The sequence below is a fragment of the Carassius gibelio genome, chromosome A9 (genome assembly GCF_023724105.1).
Source record: "Carassius gibelio isolate Cgi1373 ecotype wild population from Czech Republic chromosome A9, carGib1.2-hapl.c, whole genome shotgun sequence".
Classification (NCBI taxonomy): Eukaryota; Metazoa; Chordata; class Actinopteri; order Cypriniformes; family Cyprinidae; genus Carassius; species Carassius gibelio.
The window spans coordinates 6,367,501-6,389,356 of NC_068379.1; the positions used below are offsets into that span (position 1 = coordinate 6,367,501).

Genomic DNA, 21,856 nt, shown 5'->3' on the forward strand with positions numbered 1-21,856 from the left:
TGTGTTGCGATTGACATGGTCTCTACACAGTGTTCATTGCTCCCTACTCACTGAGCAGGGGAAATCTTTTGAAGTCCACTTCACTTCGGAACATTCATTCACAGATTTGCACTGCGCAATGTCTTTACACACAAACAAGTGTGACATCATATAACTCGGTTAATAAATGCAATTTAAATTCACATCTCGCACAATTCAGTGCACTTTAGATGGGACATATACATTTGCTTCAAACTGGAACCATGGGGGAATATCCTGTGATGTCCACTTCGGAGGGCACTTACGTTTGAATAGAACAAACATTTGAAGTGATAAGAGGCATACAAAATGTGCAGAGCAGGGGGTCGCGAGGACTGGAATTGAGAACCGCTAACATAGTGTACATTATCAAATGCACTCATTCAATCCCATAATTCACGTCAGTGGTACGACCGATGTACACTCAACAGCTAACCACTAGAATTCCCAAATGCAGTGAGCACCGCACCAAATTAATTTCCACATGTAGTTAGAAGATGGTGTTTTGCACCACTTCTGGTGGACTTGACGTGAAATCACTCACTGGTTTTCACTCATTCATTGCACTATATTAGTAGAGTTGTGTAGGAAATGGTAAATGAGGGTGAAAGGGCACTTTGATATACAGATTTAGAAACTTACAGGCAAGTATGTTGATAAGTTGGAGCTAAACTGAATTGGACATTAGCAGGACTAGACACTCTACTTGCGTAGGACTAGACACTCTACTTGCGTAGTGTATGTCTAGGCCTAAGACTAATTCTCATCACTGATGAGAGGCTTGGATTAAGGTCTTTTTTAAATAGGTCCTCCTTAAAGACTGTGAGCTTTTTCTTTTAAGGGAGGTCTTTGTAAAAGACTCCATAATTTGATCTTAGTCTCCAAGTCAGGCCATCTGCTTAGGCTTGTGTGTGTTATATCTTTTTTAAATGAGACTTTGACAAGGTTTGGAAGTTGTCCTTCCCTAATCATCTTTTCCTATCCATGACGAGGGCATGCAACCCTTATCGATTTTAACAGATGCTCATGAATTTTGGGGTTTATATTGGCAGTTTTGAGTGTACTTGCTCTACAGAGAGACAGCATGTGATATGATTGTTCCTCACAGCAACTTGGTTAATTCAGTTCTTCACCCAAACCTGCAGAAACAAGCCAATTAGACTAAAAGCTCAAAGTAATCACTGGCTGTCATAGAGTTCACAGGGGTGAAACGGGGGATGGTCTTTTCCAAGGGCAAGTTCAGATTTGGCAGCTTAAAGGGTCATTCTGTCAACTCCGGCACCAGAGATCTGTTATTCAAATTGAAGTGTGTACTTTCTCTTCTACTACTGTCACCAAACTTGAATGAGACTTGTAAAAATGAGTCCATTCAAAATTCCATTGGTTGGGCCAATGTCATGTCAAGGCAAGTTTATTTATTTATATAGCACATTTCATATACAGTGGTAATTCAAAGTGCTTTACATAAAATAAAGTACAATAATCATAGGAAAAAAAAAACTTTGAAAAGTATTTAAGAATTGATTAAACATTCATTTAATTTAATTTAAATACAGTCAATTCATAAAATACAGTGCAATCAGTTCGGACATCGCACAGGGCTCATTCAATAAATGCACAGCTAAACAGATGAGTTTTGAGTCTAGATTTAAATGTTACTAGTGTTTTAGCACATCTGATCTCTTCTGGAAGCTGATTCTAACTGCGGGCAGCATAGTAACTAAAGGATGACTCCCCTTGTTTTCTGTGAACCCTTGGTATTTCTAACTGACTTGAACCTAGTGATCTGAGTGCTCTGTTAGGTTTATATTCAGTGAGCATATCTGAAATGTATCTCAGTCCTAGGTCATTTAGTGACTTATATACGAGTAAAAGTACTTTAAAATCAATCCTCAATGTAACTGGAAGCCAGTGTAAGGACGTGAAGACTGGTGTTATATGCTCAGATTTTCTGGTTCTGGTGCATACACCCTGAGAACTTCAACTTTGTTTCAAAATGCATTGACTTCAGTTTTTTCCTTGCACACTAGCACACTAGTGTTCTTGTTAATGCATCTCTTTCTGACCGAGACAGATCTAGATACAGTGGTAGCTTAGCTCAGTATTTCAAAGAAAATATAGAAGTTATCAGACCGTGCTACATCCTTAATAAAAATGGATGAAATGTTTAGACCTCTACTGATGATTAAATCTAGAGTATGTCCCTTATTGTGTGTAGGTTTATGCACATGCTGAATCAATTTGAAAGTGTTATCATTTCTTTTGTAGTTTTGTTTTCTTCATTATCTGTGTGAATATTAAAATCCGCTGCAATAGCAAAACAGTCAAACTCTGAGGAAATCATTGATAACATTTCTGTGACCTCTTCAAGAAAGGCTGGAGAGTATTTTGGAGGCCTGTAGATAATGATAAACAGAATGCGTGAAAAACACAATACCTAGATATTCAAAAGACAAGTACTTACCAAATGACACTTGCTTGCATTGATAGACATCTTTAAACAGAGCAGCTGCACCCCCACCTCTCCTAACAGTCCTGCAGATGCTCATAAAATTAAAGTTAGGAGGGGCTGCTTCATTGAGGAATGTAGCACTGCAGCGGTCTTCTAGCCATGTTTCATGTAGAAACCCAAAATCCAGATTGTCAAGTCATTGATTAAAAATTATTTATTTTTTAGTGAGTGAATGTTTAAAAATGCACTTTGACTTTGACTTTGACTTTCTTAGCTTGATGCATATTAGGCCGCAGATTAGATGAGTTAGCCCTTTGGCTTGACAAGGCCTTAGACTTTCTATCACGTGATAAAACCGAAAAAGAGAAAGCTACAAAGTACAAACCTGTTAGGTGGTTCAATTCATTTTCTGTTGCAGTCTGGTTGGCATTTGTATGGAATTAACATGGGTGATTTAAACAGAGCAGTAATTTAAAATAGTGTTTTTGGTTTCTACTAAAGACATGAAGAGTTTAGAGTGTGCAGGTGTGCCAGAGGCAGTAAGATATGGAAGCATATGGGTAGCATTATTCAATTTGGAATGCAATTCCAAAATGGCAATGCATTTCTGTATTTACATTAACATTTTCCAATACATTTGTGTAACATATGGTGCAAAATGAAAAATAAATTACATAATCTTCATTTGCCATTTCACACACTAGTTTTAATCTGAAAAATGAATACTAATTTTAACGCTTTATAAGTTGCAAAATTAAAATGAAAATGTATTACAGAAATGATTAGATATGTATAACATGTTCAAGCAAAAACTGGGGCAAAATTATCATTCAAATGCAATTTTTCTTAATTGCATTATCACTCACAGTCACGACACTTACAATTGCATTTTCATTCAATGTCCCACAATGAATGTAGCTAAATTCAATGTGCACATTGAAAATGCATTCCGAGCCGATCACGTCTCCGCCCCCTCGCGCCACGTCAATCACTGCGTGAACAAGGCGGGGCTTGCAGAAGGTCAAGAGACTCAAGATTCGAGAGGATTCAAGTGAGAGAACATGGACAAGACAGTTGGTCCGTGTACGTAATGGATATATATCTATGCGTGTATGTTTTGATAATTTCGGGTTATGGCTTCAATATTTAATTCGCAATTGTGGGCGGAGCTGAAACGCTGCTTTCATCTGATTGGCCGAATCGCTCAACCTTCAACTCGGTCTTTTCATTCTTTCAGACAGAATAAGAGTCAGTACGAGTGAAGTTTTTTGTTGTATTTGTGAATACAACATTAATATGTTAATTCACTTTAACTATTTCTGTCGTCCTACCTTGTTTTTTGCCTTGTAAGTATTTATTATTCGTACTTTATTATACGATTAATTTGTCACTCAAATTCGATTCCCTTGGTTCATTCATCACTCAAAATGTTCAGTGTCAGTGTAGCAGTTGTTTTAATCTTAAAGTTTTAGTAATCAAAAACTTTTTTTTTTTTTTTAGATTTTTATTAGATTTTGTTAAAGTGTTTTACATAAAAGCAACTGAAAAAAAAATCAAATTCTTTCTAATCTAGCATTCTAATAAACATGACATTGCATACTATGAACATTGTTGATTTTCGATGCCTGCTAATATTATGTTTGGTAGAGGGAATAGTTACCTTAAAAATAAACTGCATTAAAACAAATATGTGATTCATCAGAAGGCTAAAATTGTAATGATAGGATGTTTGGAAATGCTCTGCATTGGATCTTCTCTGACCGCTGGAATGGGAGCATGAACTCTTGAGATTGTTTTAGTTAATGACCCAGAAGGAGTGTGAAACGTCTCATTCTGGCAGCCGCACATGGTTCAAAAGCCCGGTGTCACCTCTCCCTTCCAAACAGACGGAGTTTCACACTGCTCTGCTGTCTGTGGCGTAGTGGCCATCTGTGTGTGGAAAGAGTGCTAAAGAAAGCATGCACCAACAAGAATCACTAGAAGACATGGGCCTTCAGTAACCTTCAAAAGATATTCACAAATTATTAATCTTGGTTTTTATGCTTTATTTTGGTAATTATTATTTTTGTGTAGTCAAATGCTATATTGGAATAGTTCACCCAATAATTAAAATGTCATTTTCTCAGCCCATTATCATTCCTTACCCGTGTTTTGAAGATCCATCACAAAACTTTTTTAATTCTAGGTTCATAGCATTTATTAGGAAAAAGTAAAATAACACATTTACTCTGTGTAGTGAATTTCGCTTTACTGACAAGATGCGCATTAAATATCGCATGCGATTTATCATGCAGCCCAAGTTCTTTTACCGTTTTCCAAGTGCTTTGATTTCAAAAGCACCAAAATATTAGCATAATAATAAATAAATCACACACCGCTATTGCATGACTTCAGACTTGGAATATACAGACTACTAATATGGTTTATAATTATAATAATATTACTATTATGAATATTAACATCATTGGTCTATATAAACTGTCATATGACAGCTACATAATTCATTAAATCAACTTGATAAGAACAAAAGGAATGGCAAAAAGGTCAGTAAATATTGACACAATTATAATTTATCCTTTAATGAGCATCTGTGTCGACAACATCCTGCAGCAGGCATGACGAGTCATTACTTGAGCTTTAACCACAGAACACACACTGTCTTAATTAAATGGATGAGCTTTGCCAAGCGCTTTAGACAAGCATTGTCTGTCCAGACATCTTCGAAACACTCTCATTGCCCATATGTAATAACTAGATGGCCCTCTTCTTTCCTCTGGGGTTTTCTGTGTGCTGTGGCCCTGCTCGCACCTGCTACCCAACACTGCTCATCCAAAAGAAGCTGCAGTGAGAGTTTGCAGCTGTGTTCCAGGCTATTAGCACTAATTGAGTAGCCATTAGAATGATATTCATGTGCTCTGTTCCAAGTCTACTGTTGTATTTAGTGCATGGGGTAAGATAAAATAGGCTACTTTACCTAATATCTGTGTATTTCTGTGCTGTACCAAGTCATTTAGCTTAGCAGCATGTTAACCACATACTCTATTATAAATAATTTACATATGCGCTTTGCACATTTTGTTTGAATGATACACAGAGTTGTTGCCTAAGTAGTGTATTCCAAATTGCTTATAGATGAGTTGAATCTGCACCTACAGAACACATTTTAAAATGTTTCAATCCATTCTGCTGAATTCCAGTAATAGTTTTTTTTTTTTAATTTTTTTTTTTAATCTTCACAGAAAACAGGGGAAGGGGTCCACGTAAATTAGGCTGGATAGGGGTGCTTTCACACCTGCCTCATTTAGTTCGGTTGAATCGTACCAGAGTTCGTTTCCCCCTTTGGTGCGGTTCGTTTGGGCAGGTGAGAAAGCAGCAATCGCACTCTGGTGCGCACCAAAAGCAGACCAAAAAATCGTACCGAGACCAGCTTGAAGAGGTGGTCTCGGTCCACTTTCAAACGAACTCAGGAGCGGTTCGTTTGTGGTGAGAACGTGATCCGACCTCGAACAGACCCAACTGCAAAAAGTACTGATAATTTTTGGACTAAACCAGCTCCCGTAGTCAACTGCGTTGTGCATTATGGGATGAGGAAGTGTTTGTTGCCAGTTTGCACTTTAGCATGGCAGCTCGTGGACAAACTTGGAGTAGTGAGGAGGTGCGTAGCCTCATAGAAATTTGGTCAGATGACCATGAAAATGTCAGAGTTAAGACGAATTAATGTACGCCTCCGCTTGAAGTTACGAGCGATTCCCGCTTGCCGTTTGCAGTGCATTAGAACATTGTTTTCCAGCCACACCCGCGCTTCATTATAGAAATGTATTGTTTGCATATTGTGGTGTATACAAACAATGTACTAGATTATGGCCAGGGACAAATCAAGCCCACGCAGACATCTCTCCATAGTTGTGTTGTCTCCGTGTTGTTTGCTGGCTTTCCCTCTTATGTTGGAATATTCCCACACGTAGATTCTGACCAATCGAAAAGCAGTTTAGGAAATACGTCATGGCCAATGAGTGATGTAGATGTTGTCATGTGACTGCATTTTGGTCCGTTTCAACTGGTACGGACCAAAACAATCAGTGTGGTGTGAAAAGGAACCAAAAAGGCTTAAAAATGCTACAATGTATAATTTGTTTGCCCTTGTTTCGGACCAAATGAACCAAACTAGAGATGTGAAAGCACCCTAGGACAAAGCCATAATGTCGCCCTTTCTTGGACAGTAGCCAACATTCCTCACATTAAACACTGACAATATACATCATATAAGCCAATTAGTGTCCATGTGTGTCTTTTGAAGGTCTTTTCAGTAATCTGCATGACAAAGTTGGTGGCAGGTGCATATCCTGATATCAGTTCTGGAAGAAAGGGGTATTGGGTGGTGTGGAGGTGGTGTTGCAGACGGGGACTTTGGTCAGAGTGCCATGCCCAGATTGAGCTGCTACGTCTCAGGGGGTGGATTGTATTATATTGTGTGTAGTGATGTAATGGGACCTCTCAGCACTCTGCTATTGAGCAGCACCAGGGCATTGTTTGCAGAGAGAATGCACCCTGCTGATAGTGCAGCCCAGCCTGCAAAATAACAGCTCAGAGGGATTTGAGTTTTATTTTTATTTTATTTTTTTGTCTTGAACTAGACAATTAGAAGCCTTACAATGGATTACTAAAGCATGTAGGGTGTTTCCCTGTGTATGACCCCAAGATGATATCGCTGGGGTGGAACCATAAGGTACAAAAGATAAAAGGTACATCTTTGTACTTTATATGCACCTAAATGGTACATATTAGTACCTTAAAGGTAAATATTAGTATTTATTAGTGCTTCAAACATACCTATTAGTACATTTGGAAAGGGTACCAGATAGTTTTGTACCTTTTTGTGAGAAATGGGCTCCAGCATTCTATATAGGAAAAGCACTTTGGAAAATGCATGAATGTATAGATAGTTTGGTTTTCTTTTTCTTTTTTCCATTATTGTCGAAGAACAATTTAATGTAGAGCACAATTTAAAGAAAAAGAAAAAAATCCCCAAACTGTAATATGTGGCTTTTTGTATTACTGCAGATTTGCAAATCATTTTTTTTCTTGCATTTTCTGTGTTTTGAGTGATCCTTATGAAAGCAACAGTAAACATTCCTCCATGAATAGTTCTCCAAAAAATATCATACCTCCACTCTTTTTGAGTGGAAAACAGAAGCTTGAACATTTAGCCTGAAATCATATGTCTGAATTACAGGGTTGGGTAAATAAATGGTGAAACAATGTTCATTTTTGGATGAACTGTCCCCCATTATAGTGCTTTGAAGTCCATTTTAAAAGACTTTTCTTGATTTAATCATGTTTAGGTTGTACCATGTGGCACCCTTTGGTTAAGGCTGTCTGGCCTTCATTGAGGTTGAAAACAGGGATTTATGCTGGTATTATCCAGGCACTTTAACTCCTACTTCCAGGCCAGAACTGGTGTATATGTAATTTGTGTTGATCATCCCTGTACTGTAACATTAGCCTTTACTTCTGTAGTATAGGGTGTGTCTCTTTTCATGACTGTCTTTGTAGGCAGAGAAAGAGATGTATAGATTACTGGACTGATAATCAGAATAGCAGGTCATCTTCACCCCATCCCTACAAATTGTAGAAGTGTGAATTTGGTGATTTGGGTGTGTGTGGGAGATGGGAGATTGTTTTTTCACTGCCACATCTGACACATATGGGGAAGCAGGAGGCATGTTTCATCCAGGGTGCGGGCCAGATGTCTGCTTTTCTCATCATGTCAATGCCTAAACTCTAGACTGGCACAAATTTGCTGAAACTGCTGTTTAAAAGGGTCGTATAATGAGGAATCAAGATCTATGAGAGTTGCAAGGTTAGAAATTTCACCAAGCCTTATGCTGTTTTGAATATGTGTAGCACCTACATCTCTGCATATCCATCTGAAGTATCCCAATGTTAGATTACAATAGTTTTAAGTAGGCCTAAGTAAAACTTAAAGTACAATATTATGCTCTTCAGCTGCTGCCCTCCAGATGTAGGCAATTATAAAATTGGTTACTACAGTTGTTTGCTTACCCAGAGTCCATTTATGATCCAGGATTTTACAGGGGGAAAAAAAGACATCACTTTCTCCCTACATGTGAAACTATATACTATTAATGTTGCATGATATTTCATTCACAAATAGGCCTAACGCCAACATGAAATGTTTATAAACATTATAATAAACACTGTGAACATAGCTATGCCATTTTAGTTCCACTCACTCCACAACAAATCCTTTCAATTAACAGTAGCCTATTTAAAAAAAAAAAAAAAAAAAAAACGAATAAAAAAAGAACTTATTGCAACATAAACGACAAGCCAAAATGAATTTATTTAGGCTAAAACAAAACTGAAACCAACGTTGAGTCTCTCATTCGACACAAAATCAAATGTTTCCGTATTCGCAATATGTGTTTGCCAAAATATATGTTATTATAGCCTACTTCACTCGAGTTCCAATATCCACGTAAAACAAAATAACGCTTAACAACACAGATTTTTATTACATATTTAAACTGATCAGTGTGTTTTTCCCCCCATATGTTTGACTGACTGTATTTTATTATGATAATGAACAGGCTGCATTGTCAAAGTAGCAAAGCTTAACTCTGTGCGCGCATGCGGCGCCAGGGAATTTTTTTTTCCTTCTAACATTGGAAGGAAGTTCTATTAGTCACTGATATTCAGAATTTTATACAGTTTGCCTTTATTTGTATACATTCACAATAAAAACAAATCTTTGTGCATAAGAGAAGCCTAAAGAAAATAGGATGCCACTTTCTGCCATCTGTTTCCTTTGGTGCAGCACAAAAATGAACTGAAACTCTGCATTTTTCGTTCATTTTCATAATTTATTATTCAAGTAAAAAAATTTCTTTCATAGGCCTATTTATTCGCTATATAAACCTAGTTGTATTATGTTTTTCAGAAGCGCTGCAATTCCGTGATGTGATATGATTACCATGTGAATCCACATGTTCTGTTGTTTGTTGCTTTTTGCGCATGTAAAAATAATCCCCGGGAAACAAATATTAGTATTTTTAACTGGTCACTGACACTTATTCTTTCTAATTTATTTCAATTCTAATTGAAAATAATCTTGTCGGTTAACGGTTAATAATCGGTTAACGAGCGTCGGTTATCGGTTAGGAAAAATAACCGAAATGAACATCCCTAGCATAAATTGATGTCTTACAGTCAGCGTTTGCTTTTACCCAAGACATCACAATCCACGATCTAGCAATTGTAAAGGACATAAAAACGTTATTTTTGTATTTATTTCAAATAATTTTCTTTACAATCAATTCAACACCGTTTTATTAGCTGCAAGTGACTCACATTCATGATGTTGCTCAACCCACACATGCTTACAGGTAATATTATATAACAAGTGTTGGCAAATACCTTTTAACATTCACATGGACATTTAAGTGAATGTGTCATTCTGGTTATTGATTATCAGCGGTGGCTTTTAACACAGAGATAGATGAACTCTGGACTTTGCATTGGCAGATATGCTCTGTGGTAGAGAGGGAAGCTTCTTTTCTCATGTAATTATGGCCACCCACCCTCACCCTTTGTCAGTATAACACAAAGCAAACTGCTTCTGTCTCTGCAGTATTCACTGCCTACAATTCAAAACTGAATTAGTCCCCCCCCAAAAAGAAAGAAACATTATGGGTCCATTGGGATATAGTGGGGAAATGCTCACTTCCCAAATGGAAAGTCCCTTCTAGTGGATTGCATGAGGGCTTTATTATTTCCACACTGTTTGTTCTGGCTCAGGTTGTGTAATAACTTAATCACCTCTGTCATCAATAGCTATGACTCTGCATGCAAATAAAAATGTTTACACTTCTTTTGTCTGTTAGTTAATTAGAGTTAAACATAATTCGACATTATAGGAGTTTGACTGGCTTTTCAAATAATATTTTCTATTGTCAGTTTTTAATGTGGAAAATCTTTCACTCGAAATGTAATTTGGAAACAAATGAATGTTTAATTGATTTACTGATTATTTCCTTTGAGAACCTTGTCCAGTATTTAAACAAAACTTATCCTACTACAGTATTCCAGACAGGCATGTAGTAATCGTGTCTGCTCACTGCCAGATGTCCATGATTGCTTATTTGCTTTCCAAATATTAAAGTAACATGGACCTTTGTGGATTTATGATCTGTAATGGTCACATGTCGAAAACTATGGTGTGTCATGAACTTGGCCTCAGCCAGTATTTGCTTTTCTCACTTGTTTACATTCCTGCTTTGACTTGGCTTGGTTTCTCAGGGTTTTAGCAGTGACTTCACAACTTACTTAAACACTTGACCTTCATTTTTCTCCATTGGTATCAGATGAACTCTTACATTTGAAAGAACCTAACCATGTGTTGAATTATTTGCCGTTTTAATTAACATTTCTCTAAAACATTACTGTCCAGTTTTACCTTACCAACATTTGCAGTCTATGTCACTGTGAAAAGCCTTTGCTTATTCACAATCTCAAAAAAATATATATTTGTGTGTGTGTGTAATGTAACGGTTTCTTTAAATAAACCCTTGTTTTCTTCATAAAAATAATGTCAACTTTGAGAACATTCATTATATCATGCTGTTTTATAGAAATATGAGACGTTTTATAAAGTTTGTATAAGCAAGCAACCTTTGAGCTAGTTAGCCATGCTATATACGGTGTTAACTTATGACCATTATATAATTGCAATATTGCACCCCATAATGTTATTTATTTTGGCTCTCAAAATGTGGTTGACCCCACTCCCAGCATGTTCACAATCCCTCGCTCTCATTTCCTGCAACAGGATTGGATAAACAAGCTTTGGCTCGTGTAGAACAGTATCCCTTTGGCCACAGCTAGTTATTGCCATAATGACATCGTTTATGGTCTTGTGGAGACTCCTCGCTTCCCAGAGAGCTCTTCATCCATTGACGGTCATACTAGGTCAACCACCCCGTTTGGACCATTCAAGTGATGCATTTTTATGTGGCATTTTCATATATTCTTCCTTTGTTTCCACCCTTCTGTGAGTGTGAGTGTGTGCGTGCATCACCCTCTATATTAGTGAATGTCATTTCTAATTTGGGTTGTGGTTGATTTTGAATATTGGAAAGCCACTTTCTATCCCTGAAGAGTGCTGGAGAACGAATGAGAGAGGATGTTCTCTCGATGGGGCGTCAGGACACCAGAACACATGAAGGTTTGTGCTAGACCTCTAAAACGCTATTGTTTTATAGTGGAATACATTTTAGCTCATCCGTTTTCCTGTGCGTCGCCAAAAGCTTTTTTTTTATAACTGCTTAGACAGCATATTAAGGTATCCTAATTGTGCTTCTAATTCAAAAGCTGTTCCAGAAAACATCTAAAATTTCTTGTATTGGCCAAAATTCATGGCAGAGTCATGTGTATCCTTTATGGAAAGCGCAATCCCTGAATGCTGAGTGGGCTCTAAAAAAGCAAGAGAAATTTCAACTATACTTATTTACTTCATTTTAAAAGTTTTGGTGAAAAAATAATCCATTATACTTTAATATTAGACTCAACATGCATTTGATTTCAATAGCTTTTGCTGTTAGCATGTTGCTAAGCTAATTTCTGTAGGGTCAGCTTAAAGTTAAAATTCACCCAGTCTATTTAAATGCATGTTATGGGTCCAATTTTGTGAATATGACCTCATAAAATAAATAAATAAATCTGTCTTCTGTTTAATCAGGACTTCAGTAAGGGCACAAATCCATATCTCACATGAATAATGGTTAAAGCATGCCACTGAATGCAAACTTCAAGATCTCGATGAAAGTATAGAGTCATCCAGGTACTTTTTACCAACCGTCTTACAGAGTAATTAATTTCAGTCATGCTACTCTCTTTGCCTGTTGTATAGTAGAGAAGTAGGCACATTTGGATGTAGTATTTATTTTCCCCTCAGCTTGTAACAATTAATTCTGGATTTTCTGTAGGATGCATGCAGCACTGCCTACACTTTCCCAAAAGAATGCATGTTCTCTTAAAATGCTTCACACAGACAGCTTGTTGGGTTTTGGAGTAGAGCCTGAATATAAGTCTCCATAGGTCTCCTCAAAGGAGATGTGGGACACCTGACAGAACATACAGAACATAAACATCAGGAAAGTTGAGTCAGTGCAGACAGAGAGAAGCGGTAAAGTCATCCGGTTTGGGGTAACTAAAAACAGACTCCCGTGTTCTACTTCCTGAAGGTGTGAAAGGGCCAATGGAAGGGGGGTCCCAAATTTAGGTCTCCAACACTCTATTGTTAAAACACCTGTAACAAACAATATGTGCAAGTACCCCCGTGTTAAAACAAATCAGCAAATGGAAGATACCTTTTTTTTTTTATATACTCTTAATTTTATAGTAAAAGTGAAGTTATTAGCTTAATTGTTCTCTGAGGTCCAGTTATAATATTAACATGATTTTTTACATCAAAAATCATCATAATTTAGAAGTATTAAGCTATTTTCAATCTTGTTTTGACCCCCTCATTGGAAAGCTCTGTTTGAATAGGCATGGCGGATTGCAGAAAACACCCACTGCTCTGATTGGCTAACAGTTGTATATGTTTGGCAGCCAACATCCTTCACGGATGGATGCTGCTGTGATTTAGGTTAAAAATGTGTAAATAATCTTTCTGAAAATCATGTGTCAAATGGTTATTTTGTAAACTAATCTGCCATAAAATTAAGTCAACAAAGGACCAATTCTCACTGATAGGGTCTGGATCTTCATTAAAAAAGTTAATCCACTCTTTCCTAATGTTGGGATCAGAAGAAACATGTTGCAAACCGAAAATGTGATTTACCACAACTCGTCCCTTCACAGCGTCGTCTTTGGCTTTTGTGTAGACTTAGGCTGGCGAAAACTTACTGGCAAAATCACTGAGATTGAACGATTGGGAATCACATTGTCTTATTTCACAGCTCCCATATGGAAAAGCATCACATCCGGTGGCTGTTTGCTGTTGCTGTGCAATAGCTTCTCCATGTGCATGTAAAATAAGACTCACTAAAGTCTATAAAACAAAAAAAGAGCATTGTGCTGGAAGCAGCTGAGGTGTTTGTGGCCACCTGGTTGAATGCATTTTTTGGCCTTCCTTCTCTGGAGCTTCCATGGGCCATTGTTTGTTCCAGCGGAGTCCGTGATTACTTCACCACAAGCAGGAAAACATTACTTCCACTGTGACTCATTCTTAAACACATACGGATATCCTATTCCATTGTACAGAGCTGTCCAGCTTGCTGAGGTGTGATTCATTATTTGGCTACTGTGCATTTCGTCCTGCCCCCAGCTCTGTACATTAACACCATTGATGCTGGCTGTATTTGGGTGCTCTTGCCCTTGTGATTAGTTTACCCTTTTATGGAAGAATGTCCAACGTACTATTTTCTTTTCAATGTGCCCCATGTTGCGGATTTGAGCCTCACCGCAGCCTTAAATCAAACTGATATGACTGTTAAATCTCCTGTAGGCCATGTGTTAAAGGACATTCCTCGTCCATTTATCATGAAACAGTCGTTCAGCTCATGGACAGTTGGGGGCTCTTCAGGTCAAAAGCTCATGGATTGCTTACACTGATGTTCACATTGGTTCTTTTTGAATACATCTCTCTATTGTGTCAGAGTGATGTTTGCATACTTTAGAAATGACTCCCTCTTGTAAAGTAGAGTTTATAGAGTAGGCTGACCCCTCAGAGAAGATGTTCTCACTGAACTCTTAATTTCCTGCGCATGGTGTGGATCCAGGCAGGCATGAAGATACAGTACATCTAATGATTCCCTGGCCTTTTAGTGCAAACCAAAGCTCAGTTTTTGCTTAAAGTTGGATCGGGATGAATACCGCACATGCGTCTCGTCCCATTTATCATTGGGACAGTTCTTGTGTCTATTTTGTTGCTTTTTATGGACGGCCTGCAGAAGCCTAAGGGTCCATTCATATTCAGATTTAAGCTATTCATGATGTGGACCCTTCGCCAGTGTAAAAAAGATTTTGCAATGCACTCTCAGACTGCCTGAAGTCTCATGATGGTCCAGATTTGCCACTTTGGAAATGTTCCTTCAATGGGACCCCTCCCATGGCCCTCTGCCAGGACTTGGATAATTGTATTATGCTTCTCTTTTGTTCGGGTCACGTAGAGCGTTATTGCCACCTCACAAAGCTCAAACATCTGCTATCTAGGCTGTACACATTTCTGTGTTGATGTAATGCCGCATGCCCTCTCTGGCTCTCCTACTCTTCTCTTTTCCTCACAAGTCTTTCCCAGGCCTCCGCCCAAAGCCCAAACCTCCATCAGATGGACTCTATATTTTTTGGGGTTTCATTCTCAGTCCAGTTTGTGGAGCGTCAGTTTGTTGCTGTCTAACAGCAATTTGCATCAAGAAAGTTAAGTTATTCTGTGTTCTGTACAAAGTTTTTTTTTTTGCAAATTTGAAGTGACATGATGTGGCTACTACCAATAGGAGTCTGATATTGTTGGTTGTGGCAGTTGATTAAAACACTTTTACTTTATATGTTACTGATTTGATACACTGTACATAGATAGCTTTTTGTGCCATATAAATACCCCTATTCATGTAAACCACACAGGAGCCTCGCAGTTTGTTTAAAGAGTTTAGCATTAGCGTTTGCAAGAATCTAACAATGCAGCTCTCCAAGCATAAAAAAAACTTGTATATAATAATCTATTAAACAATTTTTAACCTGTTATTTTATTGAATTGTTTATATCGGTCCCAGCTTTTTCCACCATATGCAATTGATAATTTTTATTTTTGTTGTTGTGCCTTCTGGCATTTTAGAATGCAACCTCTCATCCACACACTTTTGGAACGGCCTACAATGCCTAAAAATTCTTTATTTGTAGGCAGATTGCTTTTGGAGCCAAAGTGTCATAATATGGTCTTTCATTTGTGCTATTTACCCATTTCTGTGAGCTGAAAAAGTCCTGACAAAGTCCTGCCCATTTTAGGGCCTTTCAGTGACATTTTCTTAAGCATCCAAACATATGCTTGGCACATCACAGATGGCAGTTTTGTCATCATCATTAAGAACATGCATATCAGAAATTCAGAAGGTATAACAGAAATTGCATTCAACCTTGGATCGCCTTATTGTTCTACAGTTTCTTGTTTTGCTATACACACACCACTAGCTCCCCGTGAACCTGATGAATCCAGACTTTTATGCATATTAGAGGAGGGGAACTACATGCAACATTTCCCTCACAATCAGACCTATTATTAGTGGTGGTGTTGGAAAATTCCTTTGTAATTATTGTTGAAGAGTACAGACTGTGAGGAAACTGCGAGGAGGAACAAAATGGGTTGAAATTAGCAGTAGCTGTTTTTAGGCAATATGTAGTCTAATTTATTTAAAGCTGATCACTCACTCGGGAGAGTGCCAGTCTATAGTGTCCACAGCAACATCTACTGACCCAGCCTTTTAGTATCCTGCCCTACAGAAGTGCACCGAGGCTGCTGATCATGTCTTTTTTTCTTTTCTTCAAATGAATCATTTACAATTACATCATTGTTACAGTGCCCCCACTGGGTTATAGAATCCAATGACCCACTTTTCTATTGTTTACTGCGCTGGAATTTAGGGAGAACAAATATAATTACTGATTATTTTCTTTCAGAAGATTTTCTGTTACAAATCACAACATAAGTGTTATAGTCCTAGACAGTGTACACTGTGTTAAAAATGGATCACCGGTCCGTTGTGCATTGCAGGGAATAACAATGGTAAATGCATTAATAAAATGCAACTAACTATATAATCATGCATAGTTAAACCAGCCTTTTCAAGAGTCTGTTTTAATAATGTTGTGCAGTGCAGCTGGGTGCAGAAATTTATATTTTATACATTTATTTAATGTAATTTTATGTAATATTATCAATAGTAATACACTTCAACTTTTAATTGTAAGGACGTTTCTAGGTTTACTTGTATATGAATAGCAATTTTGGTTCTGTGTTGGGTCACCACTTGGTGTCTGATGTAAAATGTGGGTCCTAAAGCAGTACCAGTGGATAACTACAATGTTAAACATTTTGAATATGACTAGTTTTGAATAGATAAACTGGTGTGTGACCATCTTTGGCACTTCCCAGCTCTAAACCATGCATTGCATGTCCTCTTATCAGAGAATGTTGCAACGTGTTATTAATTTAGGATCAAGTATTTTAAAAAGGTCTAGATGGTTGAAGTAAATGGCTACATATTTAACAGAACAGTGCACACAGGTGCCTAACTGCAAAGGAAAGCTTTGCTTTGTTAAATCAACTTTTAAAGCCTGAATATTCTCTCTCTCTTCTCAGTTATGCTCTGGCAGATGAGTCCTACCGGTCCCTGCGGGATCAAGATAAAGACCAGTGCATTCTCATCACTGGAGAGAGCGGGGCAGGAAAGACGGGTAAGACCACTTAAAATGCTTAAACATGAGTCAAGCTAATCAGTAACTAATTAACATTAGTGATTGTTCAAATAATATAAATTTTTTGTAGTTGTGACTAGAGCTGGGTGATTTTATCGATTTAATTTAAACTTAATGTTTTGCCACTATTACATTTTTTATAAAAAGAGGAATCACAATTTTTAATAGAATTAGGCACTTTGACAATATGCCAATGTTAAAGGTGAAGTGAAAAGAATGATCCAACCGCATGTCGGCGCACATGATTAACCACTCACATGTGATGCACTTTGTGAAGGATCAGTGTTTACAAAGAAGCAACGCGGGCAGTGGAATAGGAAAAAATGCAGGAAGATGAGTTGAACTTCTTTTAACTTGAGCGACGTGTTTTTAGAATCCCATTTCACGCATGAGACGCTGCAAGAGACGTGAGCTCAACAGTCAAACGCATTCATGTTTACGTAGAAAAAACGATGGAAAATCAGCTAATAAATCTAAAAAAAAATCATCTAACAAAAACCTGTAAAGAACTACTATAGTTTATATCTGACATTTCATGTTTCAGGAAAAAAACATAAGTCGCACTGGACTATAAGTCGCATTTATTTAGAACCAAGAGAAAACATTACCATCTACAGCCGTGAGAGGGCGCTCTATGTCTTGAGTGTAGACTGCAGGAGAACTGAGCAGCATAGAGCAACCTCTCCCAGGTGTAGACGGTAATGTTTTCTCTTGGTTCATTTCTCTCGGTTCATGTCAAATTAATTTTGATAAGTCGCACCAGACTGTAAGTCGCAGGACCAGCCAAACTATGAAAAAAAAGTGTGACTTATAGCCCGGAAAATACGGTAATAGTCTACTGGTTATATACCTTCAGTCATTTTGAATTTGAATTACCTTGACCTTTGAGATTTCTTTTAAAGAATTTTCCTTGTATTATTTCTGATCATATATAATATGTATAAAACAAGTTTGTACAAGATGTAGTTGTAGTTCATGCATTTTTTTTTTTTGCAAAGATATTTAACAACAGATTTGTTTAACATTTACATCGTTAACAACTTGAAATAGAAATTTAACTACAGTTAATAAAGAAAAAGTTACTTTAATCATGTAGTTACATTTTCTAGTTGACTAGTTAAAAAATCGGCAAAATGTGCATGACAGTCGTGATTAATCGTGTTTGATTAATCGTACAGCTCTGATGGTAATGAGCTCTGGTTACATTTGCATTTGCAATGCATTTTTTTTTTTTTTTTTGTGGTACAAACAGACAGTATGTCATAGACTCTGAATAGATTGACAATGGTATGGTTATGCAAGTTGGATTAATCTGCAATCTAAAGTAATGATTTAGATTAAATTAGTTTTGCGGAGTAACATGCCTCTTTGAAGTGTGCTGTCCATCTGTGTTGGAGCTTTTTCAAAAATTGCGTTTAGATCCTTGTGTCAATCAGTTCATCAGGTGTTGGGAATCAATCAAAATCTACAAATGGGGAACAGGTGACACGTTTCTGATAATTTATGAGCCAATCATAAATGTATCAGCATTTTCATTCGACTCCCATCCTGTGTTTTCATAGGAATACAATCTCATATTCTCCCTTTGAGATATCACATCATTTTCCTTTGTGTTCTAAATAGCAAACTGCTAATCGATTAGAAACTTTTTGTGTAATTAATTTTATGAATGAGTTTTAAATGTTAAAATTGGGAAAAGTTAATACACATTTTTATTTTAGTGTTTGAATTGAAAGTATGTATCTAACAAGCAGGTATAGTGCTGTGATTTTCTGACTAATTTGTCTGAGTTGTCTTCATGTCAGCTCAACTCTGTCATGATCTTTTAGTTTAGGATCTTTTATTACTTTGTGAATGCTGAAGATTAACCACAGCCATGTAGCACTACAAAACTGGACTTCTCTTGGTTTAAAATGTTCATCTCACTGTGCCAACCGTTCAAATCTAGGACATCTTACAGTCAAGGCAATGAGATAAATGGGGATTGTGATAATCCACACACTACAGACTACAGAGCAAGGGTTGATGAAAATCATTGACGCTTATTCAAGGTTACTCTGTTAATTTCAAAATGCTCTTCTGTACTAATGAAAATGTACCCCAGCTCAGAAATAAATGAAATTGGGCTCTTTTATTCCTTGTTCAGGTCCTATGCTTAAAGCTATAAGTAATGAGGAGTTATAGCATAATTTTCTATCCGCTTTATTATCACTCTGCCATCTCTTCATGTATTAGATTTGATTAAAATGTTTCATACGTTAAGTCCTGTGAATTGAGCCAAAAATAGCCATAAATCTCTAAATCATAAGTAGGCATCCTTGACTTCAGAAAACATTTAATGTCAGCACTTCTGTGCGCAAGTCACTGCTCTCATACGTCTAAACATGGAAAAGTCATTAAGCGTTGAACAAGATAAATGTCACACAGCCACTAGTGCCAAGTAAATTAAAATCATTCCGTGTAAAAACTAAAACACAGTTTAATAATTTATATTTGCCAAATTGGACCGTGATCCACAGGCTTTCCGCTCTATTTGAGTTGTTCAATCCACTCCTCATGATTAATTATCAGCTCAATGGGATGTTGACGACTCTTTAAACAGCTGATCTCATAGTTGGCTTTGAACGAATGGGGGAGTTTGGATCCTGATGTGATGCGGGAAAGGCATTTTCTCCCTATAAGATGAGCAGAGTTGATGTAAAGGGAATTTTTGGAGTGAGGTCTCGTCTAGAAGTTGACCCCTGACCTCATTCTTCTGTGGTCTGATTTTCAGAGGCCAGTAAGTTTGTGATGTCGTATGTGGCGGCGGTGTGTGGGAAGGGCCAGGAAGTGAACAAAGTGAAGGAGCAGCTGCTTCAGTCCAATCCCGTGCTTGAGGGTGAGTCTTCCACATCGTCTGTTTTTGTACCTGTTGTCTTGTCTATGTGTCATTTCACACCTTTAAGAAACTCAGATCCCTTGGCTTGCCTTAAAACATGCATCATATGTTCTTGAATGTACCAGCAGGTAGGTTAACAGGAAACCTTGTGGCAGATTTTTTTCAGATTCTTGAAGAAAAAGTTTGGAAGCAGATGATTGGAGACTTACATCATATGTATTTCCCCATTATCTTGCCCTACTTTCAGACCAAAAGCTTTTTGGTCCCTTTTGGCAATAAGACCGCTGTGTTTATGTGGTGCCATGAACAGGAAATGCCCATAAGTGATGAGATGAAGTACAGTAGGAATGGCCAGTGCTTCTTGGCAGCAGGACTCAGAGCAGAGTGAAGTCCCACATCTGTGAGAGTTTAGCTGCTGGAAGTAATGAGCCCCACACCGGGGGTCCGGCACATTTCCTGCTGCATGTTTCTCTACCATAGACTGTCTGAGTACATGTAGCTCAAATATGTGCTCTGAAGGAAAATGTGACACTATTTTTTAAATGTTGTAATAATGAGGGATGCGTTACATTTTTAAAAAAAAAAAGGTTCTTTTTTTGGTTCTGTAAAGAGCCTTTCCTTGTGGTTCATAGTTCTTTTAGAGTGGAAAATACGTTTTAAAATATTGATTTTAAGTTATTTTTAGTTATTTTAATAACGGTTTACTGAAAGGTTATTTGGGTAACGAAAAAATGGTTCTATTTTATTGCTGCAAAAAATTCAGTAAAATCATATTCAAACAAAAAAACACCAAAACAAGAAGTGTTTTTACTGACGAACACAATGGTTTCTGAAAGCAAATCGCTGTCAGACCAAATGTAATGTGTCTGTTTTTGTATGCAGAGTTTCCACAGACATGGAAAACTTCAGGGATTTATTTCAATTAAATGTGTTTGTCTTTTTGCAGTCTAGTCATATCATGTGTGGAAATACAGATTGTATCGTAATAATGATGTTTAATTTGAGAATTATGGTTGATTGGTCACATTGAAAATGAAAGGTTGCATTGTGGGATACATTATTCTGTGCACTGTGCTGTTTTGTATAGTGCAAATGTAGGAGGTTATCTGGATATTCCATGCATACTGCACATTTGCTTACTGTATGCAGTATTCATGCTTTGTACTGGAGTAATATATTTTTCGTTTGATCTGGGAGAACACTGAAATATTAATTTATTGTGGTGTCATCTTGTAGCTCATACAGTAAAATATGGCAGAAGCAATGCTAAGGTCATGGGTTTAGCTCTCAGTGAACTGTAAAGCTTGAATGCAAAGTTAGGATATATTTATCTGCCAAATCTATAAATGTAAATTCCATTCAGTGTCCATCAGAGTTAACTACAATACTTTATAATTTTTATAATAGACGTACATTATTGAGGGATGTGTGGACTTGTTTTTATTTGTAATGTCAGGCAGTCTAAATGTTTTATGCTTCATAATTTTGGTGAAAGGTAGCTGAGAGGATTTAGGATCAATTTTCCGCCAGATGACATCGGTCAAAGTACAGATGTAGTGCTAAATGAATCTGGCATGACTAACTCGTAACATGTTGTTCCACTGCAGCTTTTGGGAACGCCAAAACCGTGAGGAATGACAACTCGTCTCGATTTGTAAGTATCTCTTTTTTTTATTTTAAAGAGACAGAGTATTTTACAACTGTTTTGATGCTGCTCTTCCCTGTAGAGTGTGTTTGCTTTAGATTAGATCAACATGGACTTTTGATCCGTAATGTGAACACAGGCAAATTATGATATTGCTTTCTCTCAGTCCACCCCTAAAGTGATGCAATGCTTTTCTTGGAAGTTTGATTTTGCAAAATGATACTGCAACATTCCCGCTTTTTATGGACCGGCACTGAGCACATCTGGCCCTATTCTGAAGGCCAAAGTATACTTCAGTTTTTACATGCACGTGTCTGCGTACAGTGTGCATGACACAAATTTCGTCACCAAAATAGTTTGTGCACTATCC

General features: G+C 37.3%; 1 protein-coding gene across 4 annotated transcripts in view; it reads left to right on the plus strand.

The window, feature by feature from the left end:
- LOC128019533 (unconventional myosin-Ib) overlaps positions 1 to 21,856 on the plus strand; it is a 66,895-nt gene that overhangs the window by 16,142 nt on the left and 28,897 nt on the right. For all 4 annotated transcript variants that reach the window (XM_052605577.1, XM_052605576.1, XM_052605574.1 and 1 more), the window contains exons 4-6: positions 16,848 to 16,942; positions 19,737 to 19,841; positions 21,449 to 21,495. In XM_052605577.1, coding sequence (XP_052461537.1) covers positions 16,848 to 16,942; positions 19,737 to 19,841; positions 21,449 to 21,495 — 247 coding nt within the window. The remainder of the gene's footprint in view (positions 1 to 16,847; positions 16,943 to 19,736; positions 19,842 to 21,448; positions 21,496 to 21,856) is intronic.